We start from the raw sequence: 22,185 nt of genomic DNA, 5'->3' as shown, positions 1-22,185 counted from the left end.
CCATTATGGCCTTTTCAGGTCCGACAAATCGGACCGATTAGGGAAAAAGATCTATGACAAATAAATATTACACCATCTTTTAAACTTATTTGAAGGAGCATTAAGTAATGTGACAATAATTAAAAGGTACAAGGTGTAAATGACTAAGTACTAACAAACTATAGCGTGAATGTCTGAATGTAGCCCTAATAGTAATACTCGCCCGAATACAACAGTAGCGGCTTTCCATTTGTTCACATTTGCCTTACTCAAATGTCAGCCGCTACTGTTGAATTCGGGCTAGCGTTAATGATGGCCTGTCAACATCTTGTTCACAGTTTAATCATTCTCAGAGGATGTCTGCCACGCCATTGACCGCCTGGGTCCTCGTAAAACTTGATTACTGTCTCAGCTTGCAACTATGAATCATTTACTTAATGAGAATTCCAGCATTCATTATTATCAACACTCAGGAAGGTAGTTTTCTGTTTTTGTTTTTTCATTATGATCTGTTACACGCTGTTTCTTGTGGCATTCTTTAAATAAATGAACTACACGGTAATAAGGAAGATTAAACAGCAGACAAGAAGGAAATTGTAGTTTGTTGAATTAGGCCATACATTGTGTACACATGTAGACAAATGTACTTTAAATATTGTGTGGCGTGTAGCGTAGCGGTTTAAGGCACTCGTCATTCAGCTGTTCGGACCTAAGAAGCTCTGGATCAAGTTCAGCTTCCTTTGCAGATTGTGCATGAATCTTTCGCTCTGTTTCTGGGGTCTTTGTAGTCAAGTGGTTGATGGCACTGGTGGGCGTGCATACGCAGGGCTCGACCTAATCACGTTGTCTAGATTATTCGCCTACTTGCTTGGCGCATTTCCTTTTTTTTTTTTCTCATTGCGTGAAATTGAATGTATGTCATTTGTGGGAGAGTCCGAAGTGCTCGGCATAGGCCTTTGGTTCTCTCCAGGTACATTTTGACTATTGATATTGCGTGAGAATATAAAATGCGAATGTGTCAATGTTATTTTACAGATTAAGTGAAAGCTGTTCTCATGTTGGAGCTGTGCCGTTTTACCTTGAAGCAGGTGCTGAACTGAATGGACCCAGTGCATGTACAGAGGAGAAAAATAAGTGGAGTCGGTTGTTTCATTCAGTTTTGAGATCCTGTCTAGTATGTAAAGGTACCATGTACTTCCTGTCGCCTTTTTTGCTTCCGTCTTTCAACGACCCGGCGATGTCTTGAAGTTGCAGTCTCCGCTGAGACGGTGAGTTTAGTATGACCAAGCTTCAATGTAGGCGCCCAGTCTGGGTGTTCAGGTGGGAACAGTGGAGCAGGCTGACCTATCAAAGAAAAAGTATATAAATATATATATAGAATAGGGTTATATTCCAGATTCAGGCCTCGACTTCATTACATCACAAGTATATCTATTTACTTTGTCACATTTGCCATTTTAAGGTACCGGTACCTAAAATATCACCCTGGTAGGTAGTCCAACAGGGAGTATGACAGAAATACTAGCCTTAAGCCTAAATACCTAATTTATCATTTTGACATTAGCTGAGTATACCAAACAAATGTCAAAATAACAAAAAAAAAAAAAAGTATTTTATGGGCTGGCTCGGACAGTTTTGGTCGGACTATTTACGCATAATAATCTGCACAGTGCATTTCCCCAAAAGTCCATTGTTCTCAGTTCTACAAAACGTGATTATTATGTGGGTAGGTGCTACATGCATACTTGTGTTGTTTTTAATATATATACGGTATATTTCCTTCTTAAAAATAATTTGACGTTTACAGACAGCAAACGCACAACACACATTCATACGTTTGTATCCTAAACTGTAGATGAAAAGCCTTTCACTGGCGGCCGATTTCGATGCGCATGTACATGTAGACCGATCAAACACCGTTAGACTTGTAATATAAAACACAGCAAACACATACATGTAAAAATAGCGGTAGGAGTATATGGTCAAAGTGCAATACTTACCACTTATGAAGTGATCGCTGCACACACGACTTGAAACTCTGGGACGAGTGAGATCTGCACGCGAGATATTACTGAGCCACTTCGCTTGCCGTTTGCTCGACATTTCTTCTGTTTGGGGTCCTTGGTGCGTAATTATTTTCGGAAATCGGAAAAAACGTCTGTTCCCTTCTTTGCTGAACTTGTTATAGCAGCCAAAAACACAACACGTGTGCACCATCGTCCCAGAAGTCAAAAAGCGTCTTATGCAATCTAATGTATCCAGCGAAATGAGACCTCCCAATATGGCGGCCAGAAAAAATTCAAAACGGATGTTGCGTCACCTGCAAGTCACCTACGTTGGCCTCATCCATTCTTGGGACGGTTGAGGCAGTGAAACAGCGCCCTCTCCTGGTGTGGAGTATTAACACCAATTAAAAATATTCACTTTTTTTTTTGTTCATCCACATTTCTTGACCGACTCAAACTATTCCAACTACTGTACAAAGTATTCATCTCATCAGTACATACAATTCCCAAACCAAAGGACATTTTCAACTTACTGATTGCGTTCTGAATATTCCAGCATTCCCAATTTAAAGAAGTCATTTTCATATTTCCCTCAACTTTCCAGTTTCACATGTAGAATTTTTTTTCCTGCTTGCTTTGATTTTTTTTCAGTGATTACCTACACGCCAGTTTGCTTGATGCTCCCCTTGCTACCCCCACCCCCACCCCCCAAACATTCACAGTTGACTGGAATTCAAGGAAATTACATTACACGTAAATAAATATTTTTTTTGTTAGTTTTTTTTTGTGGGGGGGGGGTTGCAGCTTTTGGATTGGATCCCAACTGCACCTGATTTGGGAAAGGCAATCAAGGAGTTTTGTTTGTGGATGAATTTCCAAGCTTTTTACAATTACTCGTTTTTTAATTTAATTTAATTTTGCATTTTACGCTATTTGTGGGGGGGGGGCAAATCTGCTGTTTTGCGTTGGCTAAAATGAGAAAACTTCACTTGCCTTACTGCGCGTCTTGACTTTAGATATCAGTATTAAGTGTTAGAGGCATTTTTTTGGTAGCCATGTGGGAACTTGCAACCTCACAAAATAAAGCAGCACCTGTAGACGTCAGATCCTCCAAAAAAAGAAAGAACTTTACTTCCAAATTGAACCTCCGCTCCTGGCAGCAGACACATCGACAGCGATCAGCACGTACAAACGAACGAGACGCGCTCTCTTGTGGTCGAGGCTTCGGAGCCGACGGCGGCTTTTCAAGACGGATTTGAAAAACAGAGAGCCTCGTTGATTTGACACATTCAAAAACACAAAGGCAACACAATCACATTATGTTTCTCAAGATTAAAGGACCCAGTGATCGAACCCGCGCGAGAAGAAGGCCGAGGATTTCACATAATTTTTTTTTTTCATCTCCCCTGTTGATTTTTTTTTCTTCCCCACCCTCCAAATGTCTTTTCGTCTCACAACGTGCTCCACGCAACTTGATTTGAACTGGATTGGACTTTTCTCGACTTGCAGCGGGTTTTCAAGTGACCTCTTCTAAAAAATAACCGTGCACGGAACCATGTTGCATATTCTCAGTAGCAATATTGAGATAGGCTGACGTTGTCGTTCACAAAAGGCCGTCGTGGTATTGGGACATTCGGCAACATACAGACAAGACAGTATTAAATACGTGGAAAGTAGTATCCGGAACACAGAAGGCATCGTAAACGTGCCTTTCAAACTGCGGTTCTGCGCAACTTCTGTGGCAAAAAGTAAACATAGTCTTTTCCAAAATACAGATTGGGCATTCAAGTCATATCCCGAACATCTTTTTTCTTTTTTTTTTTTAACTATCATGGCCCCCATTTGTTCTCCAAAGTCTATACCGTAACGGGGTGATATGACAATTATTAGCTTGGGTTAGAATGAGAAATAACCGAAATGACAATAGCAACCTGACGCGACCCCAGGTTCAGTCAAAGTTTCAATTATTTTTTTTTTTCCCCTAATCATCATTTTAATTCATCGGGATTGGATATGGACTTGCAGTTAACGGGGAGAGTGGTGGTGATGGTGTGGGGGCGAGAAATTAAGGCCTGTGGCATCAAGTCCATCTTTGCATGATGCCAAACGGTTCGACCAAAGAATGCAAAAATAATTTAAAGTCCATGTTTTGGTGATATTTTTTTTTTTTTTTTTTTTAAACATAAGTTTCTTGTCTAGCAGCACTGCGGGTCATCAGTCACCATTTCGTCTCATGGTCAAGTCAGGGTAGAGAAAGGGGGAAAAAAAAAATGATTTTGTGTCTTTCAATCCCACCGGAAGACACATTCACTTCAAGTTCCGTCTCCTCAGGAAAAAGTCAAACAGTCGTGATATTTTTTTTCTCCAACCCTACGTGTTTGAGGCCTTGCGGTGGTTTGAGGAGCGAGGCGAGAGGGGGAGCCTCAGAAGGGCCAGTGTAAGTCGTCGAGGTCCCCCGCCTGACCCATGTTGACGTCCGTCTCCAGTAAACTCATGATGACCGCCATGGCCGCCTCGTCGCTGCTAAAGCTGCTCAGGCCCGGCACCAGCATGCTGTCCAAGTCCTGCTGGGACGGCTCGCCTGGTGGGACGCGGAAAAATACACACCCGTCTGGATTAGTGTTGCATGTGTACGATGTACCCCCCAGATTTGTCTTGAACTGTCGCCAGAAGAAACAATGGAAACAAACTTAAAATCTTCCAGAGATCCAAGTAGCATTTCCCTTAAATTTTTAGATCATCAAGTCACAGCAACGTAAAATTAAGTAAGATAAAAAAATTAAAAAAAATAACATATCGTATGTCCATCCATCCATTTTCCTAACCGCTTATCCTCACAAGGGTCACTGGGAGTGCCGGAGCCTATCCCAGCTGTCAATGGCCAGGAGGCAGGGTACAGCCAATCGCAGGGCAAATCAAGACAAACAGTCGCACTCACAATCACACCTTGGGGCAATTTGGAGGTTCCAATTTTTGTTGGATGTTTTTAGGATGTGGGAGGAAACCGGAGCCCGGAGAAAACCGAAGGAGGCGCGGGGAGAACATGCAAATTCCACACGGGCGGGTCCGGGATTGAACCCGGGACCTCAGAACTGTGAGGCCAACACTTTACCAGCTGATCCACCGTGCCCCCCATATAGTATGTATCCTTGATTAACAATCTTATGTGACGTGACTCCCCCCACCCCAAATTTCCCCATTTATCATTGCATGTTATGATCCAACCACATTTTGCACGAAAATAATCCAGTATGATTCGGATTTGTTTGATGTTACGTCAATACGTTTTCAATTACTCTGACGAAAAGTTTGATCATTATTTGCACTCTCATCCTATTATAGTGCATTCTTGTTTATTTATTTGCATATTATGATTTATTTCCCTTCCGCTTGAGTCATTCTTGCTTTTTCCAGTTCAATTGACTTCCCATTAGCTAAAATTTTCCCGTTTTATTACACGGTACATGCACTTTCCGGGTCGAGGATGAGATCCTGCCCCGAGTGGAGGAGTTCAAGTATCTTGGGGGTCTTGTTCGCGAGTGAGGGAAGAATGAAGCGGGAGATCGGCAGACGGATCGGTGCAGCGTCTGCAGTGATGCGGACTTTGTATCGGTCCGTTTTGGTGAAGATGGAGCTCAGTTGAAAGGTGAAGCTCTCAATTTACCAATCTACGTTCCTACCCCCACTTATGGGCATGAGCTGTGGATCGTGACCAAAACAACAACGTCCCGGATACGAGCGGCCGAAATGAGTTTCCTCCGCAGGGTGTCCGGGCTTTCCCTTAAGAGATAGGGTGAGAAGGTCGGTCATCAGGCAGGGGCTCAGTGTCGAGCCGCTACTTCTCCGCACTGAGAGGAGCCAGATGAGGTGGCTGGGGCATCTGGTTCGGATGCCTCCTGGACGCCACCCTGGTGAGGTCTTCCGGGAACGTCCCACGGGAAAGAGACCCCAAGGACGACCCAGGACACGCTGGAGAGACTACGTCTCTCGGCTGGCTTGGGAACGCCTCGGATCCCTCCGGAAGAGTTGGAAGAAGTGACTGGGGAAAGGGAAGTCTGGGTATCCCTGGTGAAGCTACTTCCCTCGCGACCTGACCCGGAAAAGCGGTAGATAATGGATGGATGGATGGATGGATACCTGCATTTTCCGAAATGCTGGGGACCGCCTCCGTCTTCGACTCCGACAAACTTCCCGTTTCCTCTTCTTGTTGAGACAGCTGCAACACAATATTTAAATACACTTTCACAATGAAGTGCTTCTATTTGTACTTTAGGCACGTGCGAATAATTAATCACTCACACTTCTGCTGGCCTGCGGGGATTCTAGTGCACTCTGGGCCGCTCCAAACGGGCTGGACACACCACTCGACGGAGATGAGTTTGCCCTACTCGCACATATGTAAAAACAGTATCAGTATTTTCTAAAACCTCCAGATTAACCTACAAAGCACAATAACCTTTACGAGTGAAATAATTTTGACTCTTTTCTTTTTTGTGTCCGTTTCTGGTGTTCTATGTGACAGAAGAATCGCCGCTAGGACGAAGGGCAAAGTTTATAAAACAGTGGTGAGGTCCGGCCGTGATGTACGGATTAGAGACGGTGGCACTGAAGAAACAACAGGAAGCAGAATTTGAGGTGGGAGAAATGAAGATGTTGGGGTTCTCGCTCGGAGTGAGCAGGTTGGATAGGATTAGAAATGAGCTCATTGGAAGGACGGCCAAATTTGGATATTTTGGAGACAAGGTTAGAGAGAGCAGACTTCCATGATTTGGACATGTTCAGAGGCGAGAGAGTGAGTATATTGGTAGAAGGGTGCTGAGGATGGAGCTGCCAGGCGAAAGAGCAAAGTGAAGACCAAAGAAAAGGTTGATGGATGCGGTGAGGGAAGACATGAGGGCAGTTGGGGTTCGAGAGGAAAATGCACGAGATAGGCTTGGATGGAGAAAGATGACACGCTGCGGTGACCCCTAATCCGGGACAAGCCGAAAGGAAAAGAAGAAGAGGAGCAATTTTATTTCGTCAAAGCGCACCTGTAGGAATCGATGAGTTCATTTGCAATTTGGGTCCCGAGGCTGCCCGCGTACATCATTTTGCCCACACCGCTTGTGAGGCCTGGAATAATGTGCAATTGTTTGGATTCCTCTGTGGAAAAAGATTTCAAAAAATACTAAAAAAAAAAAAAAGGAAGAGAAGGAAAGATGGAAAGCTCATATTTGAATTGCAGGTTATTTCTGCGTTACCCTGGGGACCTCTGGAGCTGCCTGCAGCTTCGTCGTCTTTCGCGTGACTGGGCCCCCTGCTGATGAAACGAGCAAATTCTAATTGCGCACTGCAATTAAAAATAAACAAATAAATTGCGATACTTACGATACGACTCGGTTTGACGACACGATGAACTCGGCTTCTTTGGTCCACGGGTTTGTGAAACTAAACCACTGACTTTGGAGTGACACGTACGGGCCGAATTTTGTTTTGAACTTGTAACACTTTGTTTCCAGCTTCTCTTTACTGCGCAGAACTGCAAAAGCAACAGCGGGCGGAAAGAAACGTGCACAAGCCGGTAAATACTGACAATTCAAAGGATTTAAATGTACTTTTGGGAGGTAATGCATTTGTTAGTTTTGCGTTTATCACACTTTTTACACCAAGTACAACCTATAAAAATACTCCAAATACCAACATCATAACAAATATAAAAATACAGTAGCCTAGCAGGCCCAAGTGTTCATGAAAAACAAGATAGAAGTTTAATTCCTAAAGCGTATGTTTCATAATAATTGAAAGCATTTTAAAAAAAAATCTACTCAAATAATTTAATTCAAATGTACTGCACATGGTGGCACGGTGGATCAAACTGGTAAAGCGTTAGCCTCACAGTTCTGAGGACCCGGGTTCAATCCCGGCCCCGCCTGTGTGGAGTTTGCATGTTCTCCCCATGCCTGCGTGGGTTTTCGCCGGGTGGGCACTCCGGTTTCATCCCACATCCCAAAAACATGCAACAATAATTGGACTCTCTAAATTGCCCCTAGGTGTGATTGCGAGTGTGACTGTTTGTCTCTCTGTGCCCTGTGATTGGCTGGCGACCAGTTCAGGGTGTACCCCGTCTCCTGCCCGTTGACAGCTGGGATAGGCTTCAGCACTCCCCGTGACCCTCGTGAGGATAAGCGGCAAAGAAAATGGATGGAGGGATTATGTATAGCCAAGTCAGCTGTAACTCTCCATTCACCGGTATTTTGGGATATAGATTAAAAAAAAAAAATAGTATTTTGCTAATATTTGCGACCCTCGTGAGGATGAGCGGCAATGAAAATGGATGGTTGGATGTTTTATCCATTGCGATTGGCTGACAATTAGTTCAGGGTGGAGCCCGCCTCTTGCCCGATGATGGCCGGGATAGGATCTAGCACTCCCGCGACCCTCGTGAGGATAAGCAGCACAGAAAACGGATGGATGGATGTTTCATCCAGTCATGAGATTTTTTTTTATGTAAAATCACTCCCTTGGCTCAATCAAGACTTGGGTTACACTGTTGCTGCTAAAACAAACGCAAAAATGCACATTTTCTCAATCTCTAAATGAGCGACTGGAAACGCGCAAACTAACTCGATTATTTGCTTTTCGGCTGCAGTAAAATGTTGCGGGTTTATCTTCACGCACAATGTTGATAAAAGCGGGTCCAATTTGAAGGCGGTGAAATATTAGTTTCCATTTCATCAAGGCAGCAAACTGACAAAACTTTGGATGCGACTTCAAATTGTAGCACGACATGCTCCATCACCTTGCCTGTGTTTTTCTGCCAGGTGCTGCAGGTCGTCCTGGTGGAAGTACTCGTAACAAGACGTGCCCAAAATTTCTTGCGGGAGATAACCGATGACGGTCGTCGCTCTGCAAAAAAAAAAAATAATAATAATAAAATAAAATAAAAAGGAGGAATTAAAGAAGAAGAAAAAAACAACAACGGGTAGTTCGGCTCTAAAAGTTTGCTATTTTGGGGGCGAGCATGGATTGATTTAGCATCCGACATGTCGTCAGTCACGCTTGTGGGGGGGGGGGTGCCAATTCGCTCTACTCGGGCGCTGAAATTACATCCCAAGAATAGAGGATATTTTCATGGGGATGCCGTCAGGATGCTCCCTCTGAGAAACAACGGTAAAGACACACACACAGGTATTATTTTTCTCTGGTAGCGACTTGACACTCTCTGCCATCGCATTCTCAGTGGAATTCTCACCTCAGGTCCCCCGACAACGACAACAAAAGGCTAAAAAAAAAAAAAAAAAAAAACAGGCCGCCGGGCGGAATTTGAGTAGCGAACGGAGGGGAAACTCACTGTTGCTCAACAAAAGTGAACTTGCCGTCGATGGCACAGCGAGTCACAAACTCGGTGGGCTTGGTTTTGACGTCTTTGGGGGGCTGGTGGGACGCGTGGGCCTGCACGCGGCACATGGTCACCAGGCAGGTGAGGCCCGAGGCGTCCTTCTCGGCGTCGGCTTCCGAGTCCGGGTCGCTCCTGGGCCAGCTGCGCATGTATCCGGTGCAGTGGAGGGTGCAGTATCTGCTTGAGTCTGATTGGGGCGCACATTCCACGAGTTTGTCAATTCTAATTACAGTACATACCCTATTATCATATTCAGAAATTCTTTCATGTCCCACTAAAAAGAGCGTGTGCACCATTTGTGGTACTTGTACCACACTTTAGAGAATCACAGCATCAGAATGATGTGACATCGTGTTGAACTGTACATAATAAAATTACTTGCAAGTATTCTTTGACTGTAAAAAGAAAATTTATTAAATTTTAGAAGATTTAGGTGGTTTAAAAAAAATGTAAATGTGTATTATGGTTTGTTTATGTCATTATTATTGTATTGTTGCATTTTAATGCTGTTTTAAAATATTTTCAACATTATTTTAATAGGTTTAAAAAAAAAAAAAAATCATAAGATCTCCACTTTGTCATCCATGATTGCCCAAATATATGGATTTATTTAATCATTTAAAAACATATTTCAAGACATAATGATAAAGGGCGGCACGGTGGATCAAGCTGGTAAAGCGTTGGCCTCACAGTTCTGAGGACCCGGGTTCGGGTGTGTGGGTTTTGCATGTTCTCCCCGTTGGCTGCGTGGGTTTTCTCAAGGCACTCCGGTTTCCTCCCACATCCCAAAAACATGCAACATTAACCGGACACTCTAAATTGCCCCTAGGTGTGATCGTGAGTGCGGCTGTTGTCAGTCTCGATGTGCCGTGTTATTGGCTGGCGACCAGTTCAGGGTCTGCCCCGCCTCCTGCCCGATGACAGCTGGGATAGGCTCTGGGACTCCCTGCGACCCTTGTGAGGATAAGCGGCAAACAAAAATGGACGGATGGATGGATAATGAGAAAGATTTGGGTAATAACCCTTTTTTACCATTCGCTGTAGTATCCCCATTCTTCCACTAAGCGTCGCTGGCTCTCTTTGTACATGATGATAAGTTGTACAGTATTGCGTCCTTGCTGTCTTTTAGTGAGCTGCCTTCTTTCTCAGCATCACGTTGTGGTTATACAACGGCTATAACACTGACCTACTTCCTGTGTTTCTCCCTCCAGTCATTCAAAGAGGCCCCACACTGTATGAAGTCGGCAAAAAGGAAACGTCATTCCCGGCGAGTCCACTTTCATGTGTGAGTGGCTGCACTAGTCAATTGTGTGTGTGTGTGTGGGGGGGGGGGGGGTGGGTGGGGGGGGTGAAGAGTTATCTTGACAGTACAGCAAAAAAAAAAAAAAAAAAAAAAAAAAACCACTTCAGAAAACATTTACAGAATAAAATTGTTCATACCATTCTGCAAAGAAGCATGTTTTTATTTTCATTTCATCGTTTCTATGCCTATCTGACCAAATATGTCGACAGATCTCGTGCATGTGACGTCACCATTTTCACGGCGCCGTACTGCCGGTCAAAGAGAGCTGCTCGACATTGTGGGAGACGTTCAACCGGTGGAGAGTATTTACAATACCCGAAATCTGTTGTGCTGTTGGTTGTCACAACATACGAGACAGATATTCTAATAGATCATTATATGGAATATCAGCTGAAAAGAACGGAAAATATCGATGGATTTCGGCAATTACACGTGATGGATGCTGCCCGACCAAAATACACACACGCCTGTGTAGCGATCGCTTCATTTCAGGTAGGAATTATTCCTCTCAATTTCATATTACCAAAAAGTATTTATAATGCCAAGTTGCCTCATTTGAGAACAATGCATATTTAAAAAAAAAAAAAAAACAAACTGTCTCTCGGAGAGGTTTACGGAGGTTAAGTGTGGCCGCAATCGCTTCCGTGTACGTTCCGTCCTCGAATCATAGTTAATGAAGGCGAGTTTGTGTAAAACCAGGGGTCATTTATTTAAATAACGGTATTTGTATTGAATACTAGGGGAAAAGATCAACGGATTCCGGCAAAGATTAATGTGTCGCCGAATACACTTCCGCGTTCACGACCCGTCAAAACCGTCACCGTGTGGGATTTATTCCTGATAAGAACAGACAAGCGGAAGCGAATTAACAGTCCAATTTCTTATCGACGAAAACATCAATTTCAGCATTAAATACAGGTCCTCTATGCCAACTTCATCTAATTTTTCCACATACAGTTGTTTATTTTCACCTTCTAAATGTCTGACTGTATCGGACAAGACTCTGGGCGTCGTGCTCCAAGACATATTTCCCGTGTTGTGTCCAACCGACTTGGGTTAGCTTGACCGGCAATATGGCGACGTAAACAAAAGTCACATGATTTTATGACGTGGGTGCACGAGCTCTATTGAGCAGGGGCTGACCTATCCGTGTAGTTTTGTGCTCTTTCTGCAACCCCCTAAATTGCCACAAGATGTAGAAGAAGTACAAATTGTTGAGAAGGAAAAACTGTTGAAGTTATTCATCGTACCTGATGAAGGAGCTAAGTTTAGCCTGGGTTGTTAGGGGAAGTGCAACTTACAGTGCTGTACATGTACAGACTGTCATCTTTCAAATGTCCCTACGGGACTGTAGTATTCTATAATTTAATTTCACCATCTACAGTACGGATACGCACCTTTCTTAACGGAAGCAGTGGGCAGCGTGCGCTTGTCCTTGTGCTTTCCCTCCACTCGACTGTGCTTCATGCGGCAGAAGAAGGAGCGGCGGGCTCCGGTGGACAAGTGCGACGTCGTGACGGGGGGCTCCGCTTGAACGGGGACGCCCGCTGCGCACAACGCAAACAAACACGCGCAAAAGTTCCACACGGCGGCTCCCGCAGTGGACCCCCTCGACGAGTCGTCGTGGCGACAGACTCACTGGCGGCGTCGATGAGGCGTTGGTGGTTGTTCAGCTCTGACGCCGACAGCTGCTCCTTCACCTTGCTGATGTCTTTGGGGTGGATGAAGTCGAACAGACTTTGGCCCGTCAGCTCCACCTGTCCCCACACACAAAAATGTATTTATTATTGTCATTTTGATTGGACAAAAAAAAAAAAAAAAACCACAACAACAACTATGAATTAATTCATAGAATCTAAATATTTTTTTCCAAAAACACAGTGAATAAAAATCCCCCAAAAACATAAAATTAGAAAATGAATTTTATATATCTATCAAGCATTTTTGCTTCTTTGAGATTGTCAAAATATTGCGAATAAATAAATATTAAGAATAAAAATTACAACACTGTAAATATGCAATATATGCGTTTACTACGAAGATTTCGCCAGCATACAAATTATGTAAGGATTAGCCGTATCTCAAGAAAATGTTTTACTGCATTCCTAATATCTTAAAGGATGTTGTGATTTTTTTTTCAATATTTAAAAAAAATAATAATAATAACATTCAGCCCTCTTGAATGCTATCAAGTGTTGGAAAAATGTGCACAGACCCTGCTAAAGCTGAGGATCTTGGAGACAGACTCGGAGATAAACAAAATTTTTGCTCGGTCGCAACTCACAACTAACAGGAACCCGTCCGCAACCTGAAAAGGGGCACAAAGGTGAAGATTGACAAAGACATGAAATCGAGATGAGACGAGGATTTTTTTTTTCCTAATAAAAAGACGACGACTCTAAATTGAGGTACGTACCCTGAGCAAAAGGTGTTTGAGGTCATCATGAGGCAGGATGGAAGGCTTCCGGGCGGCGGCGGCGAAAGCGCTGCCCGAGCCGGCTGGTGGGGGGAGAAAAAAAAAAATAAAGAAAAAAAAAAAGGGCCGCAGGTCAATTCCCAGGAAATGGGACTCGAACGTGGCTGAGAAGTCGCGTTACCCTTCAGGGCCTTTAGGTGCTGCACGGCTTTTCGCAGCACGGTGAGTTTGTCCAGTTTCCGGGCCATGGGCTGACAGGCGGGGATCATGGCGGCCAACTCGTCGATGAGGTTGTTCATTTTGTCTCGCCGCCGCTTCTCAATCTGCCGGTGAGGCTGCCTGCAACGCAGACGCTTTGACTCCGGCTCCGGACGTAGGACAACGTAACCCTTGGGTGTGATTTATTTTGCTTTGATATTACAAAATAAGTCGTCTTTCTTTGTTCTTTTTACACACAAGTGCACCAAGGAATTGGTGACAAGCTTCATTCAAGGACAATTGCAGTGGTTTGGATTAACAATATATCCAATAGGTCATGTAATATGTACTATATCTTGAAAATGTGATGTTAATCCACTAATTTAAAGGTGTTTTGAGAAGATATTTTTAATCGACAATTATGAATTTTCAGGGGCGCTGCCATTTTCGCGAGATGCGACGTGTTACGTGCCGTTCCAAACGCTCGATTAGATGGGACACCATTATTCCCCGCACTGACTTCTCGGATTTATCCTCATCTGAAGAAGAAATAGCAGTATCGGTTGATCAGGAAGACGAAGGAATACGTCCATACAAATTTCAACCTGTGGCTGTAAATGTAGAATTTTCGGATGGTTCTTCGGACGGGAATGACGTGGAGTCTCAACGAGTGACAAAAATGGTCTTGTCACCATCTTGTGGCATCTGTAGGCCATTGCAGTGCAGTATTAACCTTAACTTTTTTTTTTAACCCTAATACTGTATATAAGCAGATGTTTTATTTGTCAGTCTACATGTATTGCAACACCATTTCTGTTCATATAGCCATTTCTTCGAGGAACACTGATGCCCTATGTGTGCCCGTCTCTGTCAGTTTTTTTTTTTTTTTATTTCATTAAACGAATCATACTTTGTTAAGGCAAAGCTGGGAGTTGTTTCAAATCCACAAAGTGTCACTCTGTTTAATGTTTAAATGTTTAATGAGTAAACTTCAACTGGGAGTGACAATAAGCAGCTGGAAGACTCTTCTTTGATTCAAGAGCCACCAAACTGCTGCTTGTTGTGAACATTTTACATTTTTGGATGGTGCCCTGAGATTTTTCTCGATAAAGTTTTGGTAGCACAGTCCTCGGGAGCATATTATCCTTGCATCTAGCTTATTGTATGTGCTGCTTAGATAACAGTAAGCGATGTTCATAAGAGTGGGAAATTGAAAGTTAAAAATACCTGAAGCATTTCATTTTGGCTTGCTGATCATCTTCTGATCTGGAACACAAAACAAAAAAATCTAATTATAATGGCTTCATCACAATATGAGGATGAGGTGTGTCTACTAGAATCATTGCAGAATTGGAGGACGCTTTCTAATGCATGTAGAAATCATAAAAACTATACTTTTTTTTTTTTTTGCTCACGATAGTTGTCATGAGATAAAATTTAACTTTTTTTGTGCTAATGAGAGTTGTCCCGAGACAAAATGTAACTCTAGCTATAGTAAAAGTGACTCCTAGATATTATTTAAAATACCAAGTAGCTCTTGAGCAAACCACGAAAAACATTTTTTCTCTTGTCCCATGACCAACATTCATAACAACCACAAGACATCAAATGTTTTCTTTCGTTTCATTTTCTTGATTTGCTTTCTTTGGAATTCTTAAAACACTTCTGCATTATCAAAGACATATTTTAAATTGTAATTATTCTCTGAAGATTTCCTTCTTAGCAACTCTATGAAGAAACAAAAGTGAATAGCACAACCCAACAGAAATGACATCTTCAAGCTTTTCATATTTTTTCCAATCTTTTCAGTCATAATGCAGTGTGTCACTGAATTTAACTCATATCAGAAAAAGAGCAACAAAAATGTTTTATTTTATTTTTTTAGCTAGCTAGATTTGTTAGTATAGAAGCTAACACAGCTAGCATGTATGCTTGAGCAAAACCCTGATTATTAATATTGATTTGCAACCACAATTAAATTAACATTTAGAACAAATGTAACTATTCACTGAATTACAACAACTTTATTCAGCAATATTTATGAAATGTGTATTTTTCAAGTGCCTGAGTATCTGCTAGTGTTGCACCAAAACAGCAAAATATCCAATATGAAAAATTAAATCTGTGATTAAAACTGAATCGTTGATGACTGAGCTGGATACATTAAATCCAAAAACATTTAAAAAATATATATATATATATATATTTTTCTTCCTAAATTGTTGGTGCCTAAAATGTCCAATTCTGGAATGACCCACAAATAAATCAAAGTATACCTGCTGAGGTCCTCGTCCATTAGGAAGTCAAGCCCCTGCCTGTTTGATCAGACATCATATCAATATTTTAGGATTCCAAACATTTGTGATTATTTACAGCGTTTGTGTTTGTCTCGTCTTACTCCACGGGGGCGTCCATCGTATCCTCCACATCGCCCTTGCGCTTCTTTGGCAGCTCGGCGCCAGGCAGCGAAGCGCCCGCTTGGCTCAGCCCTTCCTCCTCCGCGTTGGCACCTGGAAAACACCCACACCAACCTTGAGTCCGTGTGGGCAACCTCTCGCATCTATTAATAACACGCAGCATTTTTGACGTGCAAATGGAAGCGAGAAAGCAAAAAGTGGTGAATGGGAACTGGTGGAAAACCAGCAACATGACCAGGATTGGAAATATTGTTACCAGGCTGATATTTCCGTGATTCTCTGGACTTGTGCAATAAAAACATAGCAAATGTTCATTCCAAACAAGTTTGAGTCCTAAAACCTACAGAATATTAAATATTATCGAAACCCACTGTCACATTATGCACAGTTTGAAACGAAACAATGTGCTTAAATAGAGAGGGGGAAAAGCCGTTTTTATGTGCATAAATGTGAAAAAAATTGCATCAAATTAATGTTGAAAAACAAACCGTTGTTAAGGAATTCATGCAAATGTATTCAACTTAAAAGTAAAAGAAAAAAAATTTACTTAAGCAGTGATTCTTTAATGTACCATCCGAGGGAGCCCACATACCACACTTTGAAAATCTCACCAGTAGCCAATATAAATTAGACAAGTAACATAATAATTGATATTCATCTAATGTTTTATAAAAGTCTGCATTCCTTCTAAAATTCTTGGTTCAACTGATATCAAAGTCGTGTTTTCCGGGCAATACAGTACACACTTTGAAAGTGTCAGGATTACAATAGATTTAAAAGCTACAAATTGATTTCGATAATCAAAAAATTATCAAGAGGGATTGCATCCCTAAAATTAAATAAAGTGGTGAATCATTATGGTGCAAAAAAAAAAAAAATCTATCTAAAAATAATAAAGTAAGACACACACTCACACACACACACACACGGCTGAGCTCATCACAGCTGTCATGTGTTTGGAGAGGTGTAAGCTACCGAACACTTGCCAAGGGTTTGCCGGGCCTCAACAATCCAGAAGGCACGTGAAGGTAAATTGGTTTTGAGCTATCATCTTACCTAAAACTGATATAACGCTGTAACACTGACCTACTTCTCTCTTGTACTTTTCGGCAAAGAACCGCCGACAAGTGATGGAAATGTTGACCTTGACTGACCCATATTCACTGATTAATTCTGATGACAACTTCGACATCTTGCGCCCAGATGAATATTTGCAACAAAAATGTGCCTTCATATTTCACCACGACTGTTGACATGATTCTCATTAATCCCCGCCGGGGAAAGTTTAGTGGGTCATCAGTGACGCAAAGAGAGGAACGTGGGAGCTCGCTGGCGATCTCTTTTCCGCTCACTCCTCCGCCGCTGACGTCGCACGTTCGTTCTGGCGACGGCTTTTTCTCTCGCGCTGCATCATCGTTTAGCCGAGAAGGCCACGCGGGCCAAGCTCGAACGTGCGACTGGGACGAGCTGCCATACTGTGAGTCACCGTGCTGCAATTGTAACAAGGCGGGAGGAAAGCACCGTGCAGACCCAAATATTACAGCGCCGAGCCCAAACTAGACGGGAGCATGACCTAAATGCCGTGCTGTACCTTCCCGAACAAGTGATTCCCTCATCCCAACATGAAGAAGTACAAGGTATTTGGTGTTGGGAGTGAAGCAACGCTATCATACAAGCATGGGCATTCTGGGGGCAGGTGCTAATGCTAATGCAAAACACATCTCTATCACATCCAGTTGTGAGGAGAATTTTTTTTAGCAGTTACGTGAGAGGATACCGTGAATTATGTTCCTAACGTGGTTGCACACAGACCGCGGAAACCTATCGACCTGTTGACTGCACAAACGACATAAATCCTAGCGATGGCAAAACGTGAAATCTCACATGGACGCCCAACTTGCTTGCAGGAAAAACAGTGATGGGGCTTGCGTTGGAAATATTCCCCGATTATATTTGAGTCGCTCCATGAATAGGTTGATTAAAAAAAAAAAAAAAGTGTTTTCACCAGATAACCCATTTTATATACTTTAGATCAGGGGTGCCTAGACTTTTTTTTACCCCAAGATCTACTTTCCAAGCAGCCAGCCTCTCGCGAGCTACTCCGGGGGATACAGAAGTATCTTTTTGTGCACTGGATTGTCTGTGCTTTCATCCTGGATCAGGCTGTGCCAAAATTAAGTTTTAAAATTACACACCATCTCTTCCTGCACTTTATACTTTGGCTTCAGACCAGACCTTTCCCAGTAGGAAAAGAGAAAATCTTGTCCAGTTTAGCCACTTTTTTTTTTTTTTTCAATTATTCACATACTTCGACAGTCATTGGAATCTTAAAACAAAAGCATTTTTTTTTTAACTTTCTCCATTAATACCGAAAGTAAACATAAGCAGCACGTCTTAACTCGTCTTTGTTCTCCGTTGCCCAGACTGTGTCGCTAACTAAAGCAGCGGTGGTGGACGCTGTCGTTATAAAACACATTGATGGGCTGCACAAGTACTATAACGTTTGTAATTATGAGTCTACATCTTTAAGAGCGGGGAAAATGGGGCGGGTGTAAGGTAAAGTAGGAAAAAGAGACTGTGCGTGCAACGCAGAATACCTGGTAAGAGCGGTGCAGTTTAGAGGGAACACTGGCTGACGTTTTGTTTTGGGGTTTTTTGGTTTTTTTGGCATGTGGTCCCACAATCGACCAAGACTGCCTCACGATCGACGCATTGCTTTAGATGATGATAACAATATAATACAGTAAAATACAGTGGTATGCAAAATTTGTTTTCATACAATGTTTTCCAAAAGGGAAATAAGTGACAAATATATAATAAGACGACAGAATAATTGAAAGTTGTATTTATTTGTACTTTCTCTGTAGGGTTGTGTGTATTATTTCTAACGTTCCAAAAGAAGTAATCCCAACATGCAGTGTCACAGGAACATGACGCACACCCCACTGCATCTGATCACAACCACTAACACATTTTAGCACATCAAAATGTTGCCATCTGGTATTACTAGAAGGGAATTACAATCTAATTTCAACGTGTTATTGCCGCCCAGTGCTCACAGCCATTATTAACTTTCAGGAATAGAACCGTGTGAGTGTGTGTGCGTGTGCTTGTACTCAAGGCAGCTTTCAGCCCCTACACGGACACACACAAAGCACAGCATGTACTAGGTTATTTCTGGTTGACACGACCTCCGGCAAAGCCTTCCTACATGTTACAAATGTCATGCTATTTTTTTTTTTTTTATCACTTAAGAGTATGTTCAACACTGTGTGATTGGGTAAATAGTGCCCTTGTAAAGCATTTTGAAAACTTGGAAAAACATAATGACGTACGTGATGAATCACACAGTTTAAGGACTTTGCTGTCAAATACATCTTGGATCACACAGGTGCTCTAAATGCTTGAAAATTAAATTATGTCGCAGTGCTGTTCTCAACATTGTAACCACCATTTACAATCTACATTTTTCGATTATATATTTCGGCTTTCTCTGGGAGATTTATAGGAATGAGCATAAAGATGGGGAAATATCATATTAGTCATGTGCACAATTCTGTTTTGATACATACTTTTATTGAAAGCCAAACAACGTTAAGAGTGTATGTTATCAAGTTTCTTTATTTTGTCGACCTCTGCTGGCCAAAAGTCGCAATTGCTGCTCCACTGATCTACTGACCCACTTTTCCTGTGGCCGCACGTGACCAACTTAAGCCCGTGTTAAAGGTTAAATCAAAGTAAAAAATATATATATATGCATACATTTTTAAAAAGTGCGACAGCCCTCAAAATACAAGCCAATGTTAGATGTATCTGACTGAGAAAGCTTTTAAGGCCGATATGTCGTCATGGTTACACTCACGTGCCGACGAGAGGTTTGTCGCACAAGCAAGGCCACCCCTCCCAACTTGATGGTGCGTTCCGTGACTGCTGTGAAGTCGGAAAATTCCACATTACAGCTTCCAAAAACTACGTCCTTGGTAGTTTTACTGAGAGAACGCGCCAATTACAGTATTAACCACCTGATACGTGTAACGCGAATCGTACATAAGACGCCATCTTTTTTATCGCTAGCATTGCTTACTATTGCTTTATTTTACGCAATCGGGGGTTATATTATGTATATATTTATATTTTGTACATATTCGAAATGTGTCGTATGTGTTTATCTCCGGGGACGTCGGGGGAAGCGGGTGTACCCCAAATCGCAGTCCTGAACGCGCTTATCCTGATGAGTTTTCAGACGTCCGAGCCGTATGGAATGTTACACGAGGACGAGCTCGTAGTACGGAAAATGAATGGGCGAGTTTACCTGCAGTTTAGAGACGGTTTTAGTGATATTATTATTATTATTTTTAGCATCTTACCAAAACGGTATGCAACTAAAAGTAACATTTATTTTAATGATTTTAAAATGATGTTGTTATCCGTGACTTTGGACACTATTAAAAGTTTATTGCTCCACAAAATAACCAAAACATTATTCGAAAAAAAAGTATTAAATCTGAGTACTTACCGATATCAAAAGTGTTTTTTTTTTAAAAAGGAGTCATGACGATAGAGATAGTTATAGATTACTCGTAGCTAATCATGGCTCGCATAGTTACATACATAGTTGTATATTTTTTTTGAGGGGGGGGGGGGGGTTGACACTTACCTGCCAAGCAATCCGCGGTCCCCCCGGAGGCTCGGTCCGACATGGCCGAGCGAGAGGAGCCGACGTCCGGGTGAAGGTTTTACGGCGCACCGCGGCGCATGTGCAGGAGCCCGGCGAGAGAGGAGGGAGCCTCGAAAAGCCGGCGACTTGTATAATTGACTTCATTTTTGTCTTCCCCTCCCACTGCCTCTCGTGTGTGCGTGTTTTTTTTTTTTTTGTTTTTTTTTTTTTTTGAACAAAGGAGGCGGAGTGGGTGTGGGGTGAGGTCGACGGAGCCAGAAACGTGAGTGACGGGACAGCCCTGGAAACGAGCAAGGCGTCCATTTTATTATTTTTTTCCTCTCCATCTTATTTCCGCCTTTGTGATGACGTCACGAACCGACCATCCATATCACGCATCGAGCACGATTTGACATGCTAACACTTTTAAATTTATTAATTGGTTTTATAGTCTGTTCCCAAGTTGACATTATTCCTGTATTTTTTTAACGTTCGATGTATTTAATTCAAATATAAAAATACACGTATTTTCGTTGTTGCTGTTTTTTTTTGTTTATATTTTTGTTTTTTACCAAACCGGTCCCTTTGCGAAAATGATAATAACCCAAGTTTCATAAAGTTTATTTAGTTATCCAAATTCATTTGTGTGACCTGACACGCCACGAATCTTTGTTTACGTGCCTCCAGCTCGTCATAGAAATCAGCCTGGCGTCCGGAAAGAGGTCTCACTTTGCCCTTGTTTGCAGTCAAAAATCATGTTTCGTATCATCCTTGTTTCCCTTTCTAGCAATTTTCCTACCTTCATTCTATCCTTCCTCTTCTCTTCTTTACTTCATTCATACCCCTTTCCACCCTTTTCCTTTTGAACCTTCCTTACACCTTACACCACATCCCCCATCCTTCTTCCCTTCTTTTTTAATTTAAGCCTTGTTCTCTCCCCCATGAATTCCGTCGTACTTTAAATTTAATTTACAAAATCTACATCTCCTACTGACCTACCTTCTATCAAATAATTGTCACTATACTGTAAACATAAACCACAAAGTAAAATGTACCTCATGCATACTGTATGTGAATTTACGCGTTTATCCAGGATGATAATAAAAACGTGCTTGATCAACTTATTATGATAAACAGGAGGTAAAATAGGAAGACGCGAAATATCTCATGTGATCGTGTTTATGTTTGAAACCGGCGAGGGGCCGAGGCAGGAAAAAAAAAAACAAAACATAAATATAACAGAGCGAATGTCGCGTGCCGTATAGACGATCTCGGCCCCTCACCTACATAGTGTAATTTGAGACCTTTGCACGAGACTTTACATAAGATCGCGGGCTGCACGTGCCAGGCTCACACGTGTTGACCTATATATTATATAACTTGTATAACTTTGACTCGTTAACCCATTTAAAGGGAAGGACGTCTGGAGAAAGTACGGCAGCGCTCCGCTCGCCATTGGAAAGCGCATCCGTTCATTATCACGTTCTCGTTTTTTAGTCCCGTGTGGCTGACGAGAAGCTTCCTAAAGAAATGTTGCGATGGAGTTTCGCAGGGGGTGCAAGTCGAGCAAGTGGGGTGACGTTCACCTCGATGTAGGTCACGCTGCAGAATTTGATTTGATGTACCCTCTGACGGAAACGTACACAATAAAACAATACTTTTGCCATGACTCACCACGGAAGAATGTCACTTTATCGCCAAAAAGTCCGATTTATGATTTTTTTTTTTTTGGGGGGGGGGGGGGCTCAATTCAAGGCTTTCCAAGGAACATATGACGCAAATACTCTCATGTTCATGCATTTACCGGACGCAAAATCCAGTACACTAATCA

General features: G+C 42.3%; 2 protein-coding genes across 6 annotated transcripts in view; both read right to left on the bottom strand.

The window, feature by feature from the left end:
- Positions 1 to 2,270, bottom strand: part of slc13a4 (solute carrier family 13 member 4) — a 50,831-nt gene extending 48,561 nt beyond the window's left edge. For both annotated transcript variants that reach the window (XM_061806536.1, XM_061806537.1), the window contains exons 1-2: positions 1,980 to 2,270; positions 1,168 to 1,323 (exon numbers count right to left, since the gene is read on the bottom strand). The gene's annotated coding sequence lies outside the window, so the exon portion shown is untranslated. The remainder of the gene's footprint in view (positions 1 to 1,167; positions 1,324 to 1,979) is intronic.
- A 667-nt stretch (positions 2,271 to 2,937) lies between these two features.
- Positions 2,938 to 22,008, bottom strand: LOC133493597 (basic helix-loop-helix ARNT-like protein 2). Of its 4 annotated transcripts, none has more exons than XM_061807119.1 (17): positions 20,355 to 22,008; positions 15,679 to 15,790; positions 15,557 to 15,595; positions 14,508 to 14,546; positions 13,264 to 13,421; positions 13,083 to 13,165; positions 12,882 to 12,974; positions 12,306 to 12,423; positions 12,064 to 12,213; positions 9,316 to 9,550; positions 8,764 to 8,870; positions 7,353 to 7,503; positions 7,226 to 7,281; positions 7,016 to 7,127; positions 6,285 to 6,369; positions 6,123 to 6,201; positions 2,938 to 4,569 (listed from the first exon to the last, which is right to left on the bottom strand). In XM_061807119.1, the coding sequence occupies exons 1-17, from the start codon at positions 20,395 to 20,397 to the stop codon at positions 4,409 to 4,411; spliced, it is 1,821 nt and encodes a 606-aa protein (XP_061663103.1). In that variant the 5' UTR covers positions 20,398 to 22,008; the 3' UTR covers positions 2,938 to 4,408. The 4 variants fall into 4 exon arrangements, with proteins under 4 accessions (XP_061663103.1, XP_061663104.1, XP_061663101.1 ...); XM_061807120.1 differs by having other exon boundaries at positions 7,226 to 7,284; positions 8,769 to 8,870; positions 9,341 to 9,550; XM_061807117.1 differs by having other exon boundaries at positions 7,226 to 7,284; positions 20,355 to 22,006.
- Between the last annotated feature and the right edge of the window lie 177 nt (positions 22,009 to 22,185).

The sequence above is a fragment of the Syngnathoides biaculeatus genome, chromosome 20, assembly GCF_019802595.1.
Source record: "Syngnathoides biaculeatus isolate LvHL_M chromosome 20, ASM1980259v1, whole genome shotgun sequence".
NCBI lineage: Eukaryota > Metazoa > Chordata > Actinopteri > Syngnathiformes > Syngnathidae > Syngnathoides > Syngnathoides biaculeatus.
The sequence above is the reverse complement of the archived record's forward strand: the minus strand, read 5'-3'. Positions and strand labels throughout refer to the sequence as shown.